The sequence below is a fragment of the Bemisia tabaci genome, chromosome 4 (assembly GCF_918797505.1).
Source record: "Bemisia tabaci chromosome 4, PGI_BMITA_v3".
Taxonomy (NCBI): Eukaryota; Metazoa; Arthropoda; class Insecta; order Hemiptera; family Aleyrodidae; genus Bemisia; species Bemisia tabaci.
In genome coordinates this window covers 11,586,427-11,601,264 of record NC_092796.1, presented here as the reverse complement: position 1 = coordinate 11,601,264, position 14,838 = coordinate 11,586,427, and the positions used below count along the sequence as shown (strand labels likewise).

General features: G+C 39.7%; 1 protein-coding gene across 1 annotated transcript in view; it reads left to right on the top strand.

Annotated features, from left to right (window-relative positions):
• LOC109033525 (uncharacterized) overlaps positions 1-14,838 on the top strand; it is a 31,617-nt gene that overhangs the window by 3,784 nt on the left and 12,995 nt on the right. Inside the window, 7 exon segments of the mRNA XM_072299061.1 lie at positions 298-438; positions 1,431-1,450; positions 1,453-1,513; positions 2,607-3,288; positions 10,397-10,574; positions 12,861-13,043; positions 14,296-14,453. Coding sequence (XP_072155162.1) covers positions 298-438; positions 1,431-1,450; positions 1,453-1,513; positions 2,607-3,288; positions 10,397-10,574; positions 12,861-13,043; positions 14,296-14,453 — 1,423 coding nt within the window.

Sequence of the window (14,838 nt, the reverse complement as noted above, 5' to 3'; positions counted from 1 at the left end):
TCTATATAATCTCCATATTTCATGACATAAACAAACACTTCAAAAAAGAAAGTAACTAATTTCCAGTTCGCACACGACCTAATTTAAATCCGTCTGATCATAAGTTTTAATGACCTCAATGAAATCTGTGACAAAATATCAAAATTAGAAATTCTTCAAATGACTAGTACTGTTTTAAAGCATCCGGACTCCAGATTACACGAGTCAACAGTTACTAATAAAGCATATTAATATTCTTATTTTGTCAACCCAATTTCCTACATCTATAAACTAACATTATGTTTATTTTGCTTTCAGAGCGTACGGAAGAGTAGTAAATCTTGTCGTGTTCAATTTAAGCAAGTCGCAGAGCAAACCAATCAACCTTGCCAAAAGTATCCCAGTCGCCAAAAGAGCAAAATTGGAAAACATCGAAGTCAAAAGTGTGAATATGCCACGGTAAAGAAAATGCAACTAAATCTTAAAATGACCACTAATCCTGTTTCTTTTACATTGAATTGATTTTATTTAAAAGTGAAAACAATTATTGAACTCACAATATTCGCGGAAGGTTCACATTTCAACAAACTCATTACTAATATTTCAAGAGGAAAGAAGTAAGAAATAAAAGGCGGTTTCGCAGATAACAATCATGTACAGATAGAAAACTTTAGGGAGTTTAAATAAATAGCAGGTCAAGGATTCCAGGGGGTTCATAAAAACCGTTTTTTTTTTAACAGTCGGGACAATGACATTCTTCCTCGTTCGATAGGATGCTCTACTCTAAAATGGCAATAGAACTCAGTTCGCCTTCATTTGAATGGCTAGGCAACAAATTCTACTTATCAAAATAGTCGCATCCTTGAGAATTTGCCAATACAATTTGCGACTTTGTTTTGGATGATACTCAGATTGAATTTTGGATGCAACTTCCCACCGTCCCAGCCCCCACCGTCATTCATTCAAGGACGTTAACATATTAAAGTAGCCCTTAAATTATGGATGCCACACATAGTATGTATTTCCATACTATGAAAATTAACTCCTTGCCTGTAGAATAATTAGCAAACTCTAGAATTTTTCCCAAGAAACAGCAACTCTATATTTGATTTTTTATACACCAGTTGGGCAGTCTCGATGGGCGGGCAGAAGGGTATCTACCTCATCAACGGGGATCTGAAGGATCCTTTTCGCTCTAAAAGAAGGTTCGAGAAATTCTTCTAACTTCAGAGGAGAACCTCCCCGGAAAATTTTGAAAAATTGAGTCTTCTCAAGAGGAATTTTAAGCTACTCTTACGACGCGACGGTAAAATTGATCCAATTTCCAACATAGGAGATATGTCATGGATTTACTTAGAAAAATCTAGCCTATTTATTTTTCCAATCCATCATTCTCTCCATGAATCATCACAATATTAACTTTGAATTTTTGCTTCTGCCTGATTTTTCAGCGATCTAACAACATCACAATTGTTCCCGGAGATTTCACTATGCCACCAAGGTCAGGGTTGGTTTTATCTTTCAGACTGACCGGGTAAGTTCCAAAATTGAAATATCCGTGCAGAGAAATGAATATCAGTATACGGGAGAGAAGTGCTCAACCCGTCTTAACTTTTTATATATCCAATTTTAAAATTATATGATTCTGATTGTTGTTCACTTTTTCGAGGAGGGGGATTTCTCAAGGGGTCATCATCCCTCAACCCTCCATCGGGGGCTAAGGGAGCAAATACGCCCAAATCATCGACAATTTCGCCAAAATATATCGATCATGACAAATTTTTTGGCAGGACGATAAGAAAGAAAATTTTTGGGACATGTCGGTCGTAAGTTCATTTACCTCCACCTCCATCTCAAAATGACGGCCTTTAGAGGAAGAAAATAACAAGTCGAATTTAACAAGTTTTTGATGGTTTTCCCTTTTAAATGCTCAGCTTTTTCAAAATCATTTTCAAGAATTATCATCACTCCAGCGAAAGTGCTTCATAATAATAGAGTACATAAAGTCGTAATTTAAATGAGAGAACAGGCGCGACTTTTAAGCATTCTCCAGGTCCCGAATTCCGAGACTCCTGTGTCACGCAGGGTCACTTTTTCGACACATAATCGATTGTTTTTGATACACAAAGACCTGGGCATCCGATGTAAACAAAGAGGATAAGAATTACCACGTATTCTACATCGTCATTTTGGATCGAAAATGTATCGAAAAAGTGACCGAAGCTCGGCGCACATCGGGCTCGGAACTCGTCGACCAGAACATGGCGCCAGCTCTCCCATTTACATTACGACTTTATGTATAGACCGTATTCGATAACGGTTCGATGTATCGTTTGGTTCAAAACAATAGAACATAACCTCAAACCAAACTGTAAGGATTTAAGTTGGAAAAGCTGAAAATGAGAAATTTCCTGACAATTTCACTTTGAATTGACATTTGGTACTCAAAAGGATAAAAAATCTGTTACAAAAGACCTGTTCTCTCAGATTTCTGAATTTACTTTTGAGGCTATGTTTATGTTTTGAACCAATCGATATCGATAAAATCTCAGCCGTTTGATGTATCGAATACGATCTATTCTATGTTCGTAATATACGCTCACAGGTCAATTTTCCATCATTTCCAGGATAACGGTGCGCAGACCGCTAGACTTGTACTACGTTCCAATAAGCGGACCTTGCCGGGGTGCAATGCTGGCCGCCAAACTCCTCGGCGTGGACTTGAACCTGAAGTTGGTGGACCTCCCGAACAAGGAACAGATGAAACCCGAATTCCTCCGCATGAACCCGCAACACACAGTACCAACACTCGACGACAACGGGTTCTACCTCTACGAGAGCCGGGCAATCATCACCTACCTGGCCAACAGATACGGCAAGTGCGACACCCTGTACCCCAAAGACCCCATAAAACGGGCCATGGTCGACCAGCGGTTGTACTTCGACATGGGAACGCTGTTCCAGCGGTTCGGCGATTACTGGTTCCCGTACATGTTCGCCGGGGCACCGAGAGATACGGCCAAATTGGCCAAGCTTGAGGAGGCCTTCGGGTTCTTCGACACGATGCTAGAAGGGTCAATTTATGCTGCCGGGGACACCATTACCGTGGCTGATGCTGCGTTAGCCGCGTCCGTGTCGACCATCGAGGCGGTTGGTGTCGTCGATGTCAACAGATTCCCGAATGTGAGTCGCTGGTATAGGAAATGCAAGGCCACTCTGCCCGACTACCAGGAGACCAATGAGAAGGGCGCTCTGGCTTTTAAACAGTTTGCCGATCTGCTGATTAACAAGCGTAAATTTGCAGGTCCGTAGATTGATGCCACTCGCGTCAACTCGCCATGATGGATGATTGATCTATTTTTGCAATGATTTTATGTTTAGACCGTTGTAAGGAACTAGGAAGATTTCATGGGCGGCTGAAGTCATTCACTCTTACATTCTTCCTAAAAGTTGAGGAACTCTCACCAAAGAGAAGGGGATCTGAAGGGTCGGACCTGAAACTTTCAGGCCTTACAGTGTCATTCTAAACATAAAAGTCAAAACTCAATTTTCCTCTATAAAGTGTGTCTGTTTCATTTATTTCTGATTATGGCTGAATAAAGAGAATCATTTTTAAAAAGTCCGTCTTATCATTTTTAACTTGGTTCAGGTGTGTTTTTATTCCCATTATGTTTAAAAGAAAGGTACATTCAACTTTCAAATATGCGTCGGAATCAATGCTTTATTTTATGTTTTACTTTTTGAATAAAATATCATATCTCATCTTATCTTACAAATCGTGCCATATATTTAAGAAACGCAATTCATGATATATAATATTACTGCGATTGCGGTTGGATACAGCAAAAAAATCCAAGAAAAGGGACAACATAAAACAGGAGCCAATGAAAATTTTTTTTTTTTTGAAATTTACTACCGATGAAGCTCAGTGGTAAACGTGAATTAAATGCTTATTTCAAATGAGGTTACAAAAACTATTGGTTTCATTTTTTTCTGTCTCTTTCTTTTGATCTCCTTAATTTGGCTCAAAGACACTCTCGGAGATCTGGAGGAGTTTTATACCTCCTCACTCTTCCTAACGACCACTTTCGACTGCATGGACATAAATAGCAAATACGGTTCAACATTAAGTGATCAATGAAATCACTATCAACTGATTTTTAGCGCGATATATTTTATTTTGCATTTCAACTGAATTTATGTTTTTTAGTTTATGTTGAAAAGTGTTTCAAGAATCTCTCGTAAAAAGACCCTAAAATACAACTCTCTATTGGTAATAATATTAAATAAAGAGCTAAAATGATTTTCAACGTGTTTTTTACGGTGTTTTCAATTCGCCTTCATCTGCGTCCGTAGCAATTGTTGTTACGAATATGCCGTGCGTACTGAATTCACCTAATTACATACTCTACTCCCTGAAGGCGTTTTATGTGCTAAAGTGGCGCATTCTGTCGGAGAAACAACGAAGCGAAGTAGGGATTGAGCGATTCGTTCCATCTCACGTCTGCTGTTCTCCAACAGGGTGCTCTACTTTCGCACATTAAACGCCTTCAGAGAGTCGAGTATGTAATAAGCTGATATCAGCACGCTTGACATATTCGTAACAACAATTGCTACGGACGCAGATGAAGGCGAATTGAAAACACCGTAAAATACACGTTGAAAATCATTTTAGCTCTTTATTTAATATTATTACCAATAGAGAGTTGTATTTTAGGGTCTTTTTACGAGAGATTCTTGAAACGCTTTTCAACATAAACTAAAAAACATAAATTTAGTTGAAATGCAAAATAAAATATATCGCGCTAAAAATCAGTTTTCTGAGAATTCAATCAATTTCGAAGTTCACTTTAAAAAGAAAACCGAGAATCACATATTCAGTATATACCACACAAAGGAAATTCTTACTGATGTGTTGGGGGGGGGGGGGGTGTTTGATAGTGTGTTTTCGTAGTTTGCGTGAGATAATAATTAAAAATGGAAAGTAACGCAAAAATGAATGACATAGATAGGCTTCCCTAGGAAGGTTACCAGGGCCGGATTTACCTTCTTGCCGCCCCTTCTCATTCGTTTTGAAACATCGATACAAACCATCAAGTGAACGTGCCAGGAGGAGGGGTGCACGATACGCGTTCACTCGTGTTGGGCACATGTTTTGGGAAAGCCCTGTCGACACTACCAGCAAAAGTTCACAGAACTTCTCGCGAAAATTAAGTTCCGTAAGAATATCTCTGTGTGGACGGGGCCTTTCATTTTTAAGAAAGGAACGAAAAAATTATGAAAGAACAAACATGAATGCGGTTTAATGATTTTAATTTCCGCCACCTTGCCAACCGCACTGTGTTAAGCGCAATGCGTGAAGTATCTCTACAGTCTTGTAGGCGCTATGCGTTTCTCGCCGACTGCTGCTGACCGCAGTACGTTTGATGCAATGCGTGGAGTATTCATGGAGTCTTGTAGGCGCTAATATGTGCTTCATACTGACCGGCACGCCGAGGGCTTCTCCTTTCCATCTCAAGTCCTCGTCATCATTGCTCTCTGCGCCGCGCCACTCCAGGCCAAATTGCGTGTTTGGTTTCTCTCTCAACTGGACTAATGAAAGGCGCTGTCTCTTGTATCGCCGAAAGACGAACAAATTAGAAATTACTATAGGTACTTTAACTCTCAGGAAATGAGAGATTTTTTCGCCCTTTCTCCTTTGTAATTTTTTCCTGAATCAGATTTTTCTCATGATACCCACATTTGAAAAAAGTATAGCATTTGCCGCCCCATACATTTGTTGCCATGGGCCGCGGCCCATGTGGCCACCCCCTAAATCCGGCCCTAAAGGTTACTATGACATTCAGGTACTATTCTCTCGGGAGAAAAAACTATTTTCTCTGGAGAAGAAACTACTTTATCCGAAGAGAAGATTATATTCTCTAGAGAGAAACTATTTTCTGTGGAGAGACAAGAACCGTCGCCGTTGTCGGCGCCGCATTACTCATGAGCCCTGCCCACAACGCTCCTCTGCCATGCTCACGGCGCATGAGTGCCGCATACAGTTGGCAACTAGTCCTGTTTGATAGAATGTAAAATCCTGCTTTTTCATTTCTCCAAAGGGAATCAAGCCCACTTTTACGTTGTTTCTTATCCAGCTTTCTAGAGCACACCCCATCTTTCCCACTCGTGCATAGATCTGTTTGGCAGGAATACGTTCAATTAATTCTACCATTTTCCTGCGATCTAACTCCATTAAATTCAAATCGTCATTATTTTAACAGCTCTAGATAATTCTTAGACCTGTCATCAGGTGCTCTCATGCGGGAACAATCAAAGCTTTTACCTATTTGGTGACGGCGCAAAAAATTTAACTGGAAATGCTTTCATTGTCCAGATGTTTCCGCGGAAATGATCTGCGGTCTCTAAGTGCGTTTAATCACTAGTATTTAGACACGCTAACTGACGTTCGGGTGGCCTATTTCATTTCACATGATTCGTAATGAAAATGATTTGAAAAGTCTCATTACCTTCGACTTTTCCAGTGTGATATTATGTGAGCTATTATGATACGTATAGCGTCAGTGAAAAACGCTAAAATTAAATTTTAGCAGCCAGGTTTACATATCTGCGGTACAGACACAAGTTCTGCTTCTTAAATTTACCTGCTGCAAAGAAGTATATAACGATGGTGAAATTACCAGACCACGTATCTCGTTTGCGGTGTTTAAAAATCTCCGCTCCCATTTTATTTTTGTGAGGGAGAATAAACCAATATCATTTCTTGAAATTTTCCCAGATTTTTCTTCACACAGAGAAAGAAAATCACGGAAGTTTTGACGTTGAGTATGGTTTTCCATCTATAAAATAAAGTATGACAGGAAGTCTACAACGTTGGCAATCGAGATACATCGTCTTGTAACTTCACTGTCGATAGTGGACCAGCCACGCATTGACTAAAAAGCGTCATTCGCCTTCAATCCAAAGTATAGGCAAAAAAGCTGACATGATCAAAACCATAGCCAACTACCAGGAGTGTTTTTGCTATACTGCAACCGTTTACAGAAATCGTTGGGTACCCAGGAACACTTCGGAACGGAACAGAAAGATTCACATATATAACTTAAAATCCTGACGCGCAAGCTATGCAAAATTAAAAATCATGAAAATCACTACTCTGAGTGAATAGCCGGCGTGAAAAAAAAAATTCAGCGCAAATATCGCGCCACACTCTGAGTGAATATATCAGAGTGTGAATATCATCAACGATGAATTAGTTGAGCTCCCTCAAGTAGCGTGAATTCAGCATCTTTAAACACGGGCGCCGAATGGCAAAGTGGTAGCGCACTCGTCTGTCACCACCGTAACTCGAGTCCAAGTCCATAATGTGGTAGTTCCGTTTTACGTTTGCCTCTTGGAGTTTCACTGTCGCCGAAGCGTGATATTCGCGCCGGATCCTCCATGCATTCAGAGTGACAGGTATCCAAATAGCAACTGAGAACTGAGTAAGCGAGAATTTCGCACCGGGATTTTTAACAGTGGAGATATTACTCTATATAAAGCTGCTGTTCCCACTCACTATGCCCCCCCCCCCCCCTAGATAAAAATTGGCCGAAGCGATTTCCTTTAAAATTGGTACACGCTTAGGTATTGTAATGAGGAGTTGATTAAAAATTATTCCCATTCAAATCCGCTGCCTCGGATTCCCGCAAGAGCGAAAAGTTATTTCTCCATGTAGTATTACATTGGAGATACGCGGTTGTTTACGCGCATCGCGCCGAACAGGTTCAATCCTGTTGCGTGACGTCACTGCCTTATAGACGAAATTTAAGGTTTTAGGAGGTATTTTTCGACGAATGTTTGTGGAAATTGGTAAGTGGGGGTATTTTTCTCCGGGGATCTCGAATTTTTGGTCGAATTTTCAAAACCTCAAAATCCAAGATGGCGGTCCTGGCCTAAAATGCTAAGTCGGCTCCTGTTTGATCGATTTTCGTGAAACTCGGTATCCACAGGTATTTTTCGACGAGAAACTCGAATTTTTGGTCAGATTTTCAAAATTTCCAAATCCAAGATGGCGGCCGTGGCCTAAAATGCTATATCGCTTCCTGATATCGATCGATTTTTGTGAAATTTGGTATTAGGGGGTATATTTCGACGGGAAATTAGAATTTAAGGTCCGATTTTCAAAATTCAAAAATCAAAAATGGCGAACGTAGTCGGAATTGTTATCTCTCCGATCCATCGAATTTTGTGAAATTCGGTATTAGGAGGTGTATTTCGACGGAAAACTCGCAATTTTGGTCAGATTTAAACATCTCCAAATCCAAGATGGCGGCCCCGCACGAAAACGCGGTCCGGACTCCTAGAACATCAATTTCTGTAAAACTTGGTGAAAAAGAAGATTAAGACATAGGTGTTGTCTCCTCATCAATGTTAAAAACTGTGCGGGGCGGTGGCGGCTCGCGGAGCGAGTCGCAAGTTCGTCGCAAAGCGTAGAACTGGGGTCCAGGGGCACTCCCCGGCTAGACGTGTCAGCTCGCAAAGCGAGCTAATCACGACTAGTAATATTATAATATTAGATTACCGGGAGATTCATGTGATAGAACGAGGATCTCGCAAAACTATAATTGTACTGATCTCCTCCTCCGAACCACTTTTTCCCCGTGTCAAGTCCCCTCTCCTGCTCTTACCCTCAATAGATTGATTTATTGAACCCTTGGTTCAAATGTAAACAAACACAGAAACTTGTTTCTGATTCGCGCCTTTTGCGCCTCAGTGGTAACGGTAATCCAGGATTGTGCTGAAGGTCTAAGAAAATATAATGAGGATTGCACGAAAAGAAACCTTAATATCTGCTGCTAGAATGCGCGCATTTAAAATAAAGTCAATTTAAGGTGGAAGTTTGGCAAAACAGAGAACAGTTGGAAAATAAACGCATTTTTATTTTAACGTTAATTTAAGTTAGTTTGTTGACAAATCATCGATGGCTTACCTCCTAATGATAAATGAAGTGAAAAGATTGAATAATGGTCGTGGGTAAAAAGCAATTTCCTAACTTTTCCCGGAAAAAAATTTTAATTGGGAGAAACGAGGCAACGTTGGAATGCTCCCACGGCGTCGAAACAGAGCATGTGCCTTCTAAGCTCCAATATTCGATGTCGCGATTATTCTAACGCGAGTTCGAATAAAGACGCCAAACACAGTAAGGCTGGCGTTAAATGTATATTAGCGCCTGCAAGACTGTAGGAATACCTCGCGCATTGCGCCAAACAGCGCGGCCAGCGCAAAGCCCATATTAGCGCCTACAAGACTGCATGAATACTTCTCGCATCGCACCAAACGCAGCGCAGTCGGTCAGTTGGCGTAAAACGCCTATTAGCGTCTACAAGACTGCAGGAATGCTTTAGATGCTGTAGGACTGCGTGTTATCATTCTTGACTTTCTGCTCCAGTTTTTACCATAATTAAAGAAAAAATATATATCCTCATTGTAACGATTCAGAAAGTCGGATCATGGTTGTTCTACGATTTTAAACATGTAGTTTTTTCAGTGGCTCGTGGCTGCGTTGCGGCCACAGGCCCCTAGTTCAGTTTTTAAATGTCTATGAAATCTCTCTGGGTCTTCGTGCAAGGGCTGTTCATCGAAGAGAGACATTCCCGTAAGTGAGGAGGGAATAAGCAGTCTTCTGCAATGTATTTATCCATACTGCAAACTGTCAGGGTTACCAGATTCACGCATCCTCGTCGAATATTGAATATTCGCGCAAACATGTGAGTTTTCAGTACCAGAACATTCGTGCAATCCTATGCATCTCCAAAAAGGTAAAAAAGGGTGCATTCGCGCAATCCTATCGCAGCTAGTGGTTAAATGCGTCCAAGCGTTTCTTACAATCGAAAGCTTGACATCGTGTTTAATGAGTCTTTAATTGCTTTATGACTGGTTATTGACTAAAATTTAATAAATTAACACAATCAACTCATGGAGAATTCGTACATGAGGCTATGTAGTTTGTGTTGGTTTGAACCAAGAGTTCGATATTACATCGAACGACATAGTCATGAAATCAGTCTATAAAAGAGGTTTGTCTCGCATGTCTAAATTTCCCCTCGCTCTAATGATGCATGACGTTATTTCAGAACGACCTTTGGGTGCTTCTTGCCCACTGCTGTTATGTGCGCATAGACGATTTTTTCTGGGGCAAATTGGTGGATTCACTTCGCAGAAAACGCCACGTGCGTGGTGTTTTCGTCAAAACTGACAAAGTCTAAAAGTCTCTGAATCCATGATGGAGGCCGAGCCGAACAATCCGAATCTGACAACCTTTTACGTGACGCGACAGCGGTAACGCAACGGCAGCAAAAAGAAGGCTGAAAATTAGGCGAAAAAAATTTCTGGGAAAAGTGAATCGGGCGTGGGTTAAATAGTCTGTGGTTGACAAAAAGCAACCAATCGTCGAAGCAAGTGCGCGATGGTTTGCCGTGGTTTAGCGGCGGTGGTGTTGCTGGCGCTGGCCTCCGGTGCCCTGGCTGGGAAATGGTGGGAAAACGCGGTCATCTATCAGATCTACACTCCGTCCTTCTACGACTACAACGGGGATGGCATCGGCGACTTACGAGGTACGTGTTTTTCCAGTAATAAGGAAGGTTTCGTGTTGTAAGGGAAGGTGCCGCACTGTTGTGAAACTCAAAAGAAGTTCGGTGGGGTGCAGTGGCGTGGCGTGAATTGCGATATATCGATTGTTATGCCATTTAAGCCTATGGTAAACAATCGATTATTAAGGTGTTCGCTGCGAGCACCCTGTTTATCGATCCTTTTCCATAGGTTTACATGGCATAACAATCGATATATCGCAATTCACGCCACGCCACTGGTGGAGTGACCTCACACAGAAGAGTGAGTCAATGGAAAAGTCGAACATTATGTGAAAACGTTAAAAGCTGATATTATCTCTGTTAAACTATGGCCTTTGTGATATTGTTTTTGTGACCCTGACGATGAAGCGTTCGCTTCGAAAAGCTTCGGTATAAAATTGTTAATAAAATGTAAGTGTTTTTTTAAAACATTTTTGCATTATTTCTAGCACTCGGCTACAATCCAAACTCCAATATATTTAGTGCAACTACCTTCAGACATTGCGTTACAATGTTCGCTGATTTTGATCTTTGTTAATACAAAAGGCAGACATTTAGAAGTGGTTTCATGGGTAAACTTGTGGAATTCCCTTTAAGAAACACATCTTAAAATATATAATGCGACAAAATAATCAGCAAAAGCGGTCAAAAACCTCATGTCCGACCATTCCGAGAGGCTCGTTCTTGTATGTGACGTACGTCCCCGTCAATTAACAAGTGAAAACAAAATGGCGTAACGCTCTGCTCCATATCTCCTTCCCTTATTGCGTTACGAATTTAATGAACTGTCTTCTTTATTGTTAGCACTAATATTTCGGTTACGATTTCAATGACACATAGTTACCGGGACCAGAATCACTGTTGCCACAATAATAATATTGTAACTACGACTAGAAAAAGGATCAACAATTCTTCTACCTTCGTGTACATTGTGAAGGGCGGAATAAACTCTTTTTGCGGAATTAGTCCCTAGAAAATGGGTTCTGAGTTCTCAAAAATTAAATCGCGTGTTACCAACTCTAAGGCATCGAGAAGTCCTTTAAAATAATATTTCTATCAAAAACATCAAACAATCTGAATTCTAACCATGCTTATGGTGGTTTGAAATTTGCATTTCCAAAAATGGACCCACGAAGACCAGTTATATTTAAAATAATAATTTTCCACGTCCACGTCACAAAATGGTCAAATATATTAGCAACTTCACGCACTCCAATGATACAATCATGGACTACTTCATCGAAATCTCAAAATCTGATGTTTTGCCTTTAATCAATTTTCCAAAAATGTTGCCTATTTTGACTTAGATCCCTTTTCTTGTACATACTCTTGTACATACATTTTCTTCCCACGTACTTTGATATTCAATCATATTCGATACAAATTTCACGCAAAACACGGCAAATACAACAACAATACCAAATTAGCCTCATGAGGGAGCAATATATGCCCATCCCTCGTGCCCACTTTTTAAAAAAAATGTCTCACTGAGGCAGTTGCGCCAAAATGTCTCAATCTCTACTTCAAATAGGACACTCGAAACGAACTGATTGAATCCTCCTTCATTCGTATAATTTTACTTTCAATTCAAAATATTGCTTCGATAATTCTCATCAATCGGAGCAAGAGAATTAGATTTTTATGCGACGACTGGTTGGCATAATGTCAGATGGTATGACTTTTATAAACTGATTTAGTTTTCCTCTTCCGCAGTGGAATCATGCGATCACACCCTCTGACGATAAACCATTTTTTTAGTAGCACATTATTAGGAAATCTTATTTTTAAAAAAACCAGTGTGATAGTTATACCTGTCAATTATTGACAGGGTGCCTTATGTTTATTTCCCCTGATTTGTTTAAAGGGGAAACAAGCACCGGCAAGCAGCGGGGAATCCTAAACCTCGCAATCTGATTGCAATCATCTCTTAAATCATTCCATTCATGACATGTCGAAAGGTGAAAACGCGTTGCATTTGGAGTTCCTCACAAAAAGTTTAATTTTCTCGCAAACCACTTAATCAAACTTTGAGCCAATAATACACGCGATGCGGCAACGCGAAGTGATCTCAGTATCAGTGAAATCAACTTTTTTCTCAAACCATTTGACCCGTTCAAAATCTGAGACTTGCTTTAGAGCTAAAAGTATACCTGATCCAGAATTATGTTCTGAACCAACATGCATGTCAGACATAACAGACATTCAATGTCCCCTAACTTTTCATTTTAGTGACTTACGTTTTTCTACCCTATCTCTTGTGTACTCTGACAGGTATTGAAGAAAAAGGCGATTACCTAGCTGGCTTAGGCATCGAGGCAGTTTGGCTGAGCCCATTCTATAAATCACCAGGGGTTGACAATGGTTACGATGTCAGCGATTTCAGGAACATCGAAACCAAGTATGGGACGATGGCGGATTTTGAAAACATGTTGAAAACCCTTCGCAAAAAATACGGTAAGTTAGATATTGCGTCGTGTTCAAGGCTATATTATTGAGGAATTTTTCCTTCCAATCCCCCCCCCCCTGTTTTTCCTCCTTTTTTTCATTTTAGCAAAGTAAAAAAAAAAACGAAAAAAGTCGGACAAACGAACCGGTCGCACTCTATTTTCATCAAGGGCGAACTTGATTGCGCTATTCGAAATCCGAAAAAATGAATTTTAATGGAAAAATGGTTTTTGTACGCATTGTTCCATTGATATTTTGTTTGTCTGCGTTAGCATGGAGAAGCATTTGCAAAAATGGATCTGACGTGTTAGGGAAAAAGCTTCATTTTTAATTGCTATCAGAGACGTGAGAAGTAAAGTGCTGTGTAAAAAAAGTATCATTTATCGGACGGAGCGGCGTTCATCTGATGCGAAAAGGGTTAATATCATTCTTAGAATTGTTGTGAATAACACTGCAAAATTAAAAATTGGATATACGTTAAAAAAAGGATGTCAAATTTACCAGAGGTTTAAATTCTCAAATGAATCTACATGATTTTTGATACAGTGATACCGTTGGGTAAAGGTAATGATCAGACGAGTGGCAGCTACCATACTATTGGTGAATGTGACTGGAGTAATGGTATTCCTTACTATAGAGTCTGTTGGTGATTTTCATGATCATATTACACTCAACCCACATATTTTTAAGTGTAATCCATCCCTGAAGCGTTATGAAGGCTTCTTTTTGTAGGAACTAAAATATTGGAATAGTTTAGAATAGATTGATCGGTTAAGTCTTTATTGCAGTTTAGGATGAATGCCAATCATTAGGAACTGATTTTCCCCCTAAAATCAAGCTGTTAAAAGAGGAAATTCGGTAGAGTTCAAAATTTAGAAACTACAAAAGTGGATCTAAAGGGCGAGGAAAACTATGTAAGGTGATAAAATTGTCAATTTTTTAGACAAAGTGCTACTTTTAATAGCGTAATAAAAGGTTTTTTAGGAGTTTGAGCAGTCCTCCCTCTAGCGTGGCTCGGAAATATTTCTGAAAATAGCACGCCTTGAATTCATGGTTTAAAATATGATTGTGCCTCTTTAACGACAAATTATTCATCAAATGTTTTTCTCCTGAGTAAATTTGACCACATTTCCTAAGACTTTTGGTATATAAAACTTACAAATTTAAATGGGTGTTCAGTGGAAAAAATAATTCAACACCTTACATTGAGTTTTTCGAAAGTCGGGTAATTCACGTTTAAGTTTTATATGATTGCTTTCAGGAATTGAGATAATCATCGACTTTATTTTAAATCATACTAGCGATCAGCACGAGTGGTTCAAAAAATCTGTCAAGAAAGAGGGTGTTTACAAAGATTACTACATCTGGAAGGATCCAAAAGGGTATGTTGGCGGAAAACCAGTCCCTCCAAATGAATGGGTGAGTATCTTTTTGTGTCTCCACTACTCCAAACAATGAGCTTTCATATATCCTCATCTGAAAATAAGTTAACTAGTAATTAATTTGACTTCACTCAATGAATCGTTACTTTTGCTACTAACTGGTATAAGATCTATGAAATTTGCGTGAGAATTCAAAATTAAACAATAGGATCAAATTACTACATTATTCTATAATTTAATTAAAAATATATTTTAAGAGTAAATAGCAGAAAACGACGGCATACATATGTCATCAGCGTGCTCCAAGGCTCAGAAAAAACTCATCAAAAATGGAAACGTACGCAGGAAAAATGAGCATCTCTACTGGAAATGTACGTTTCAAATGCGTTTCGAATTCGTTCAGTCGTCATGGTCATTAGTTA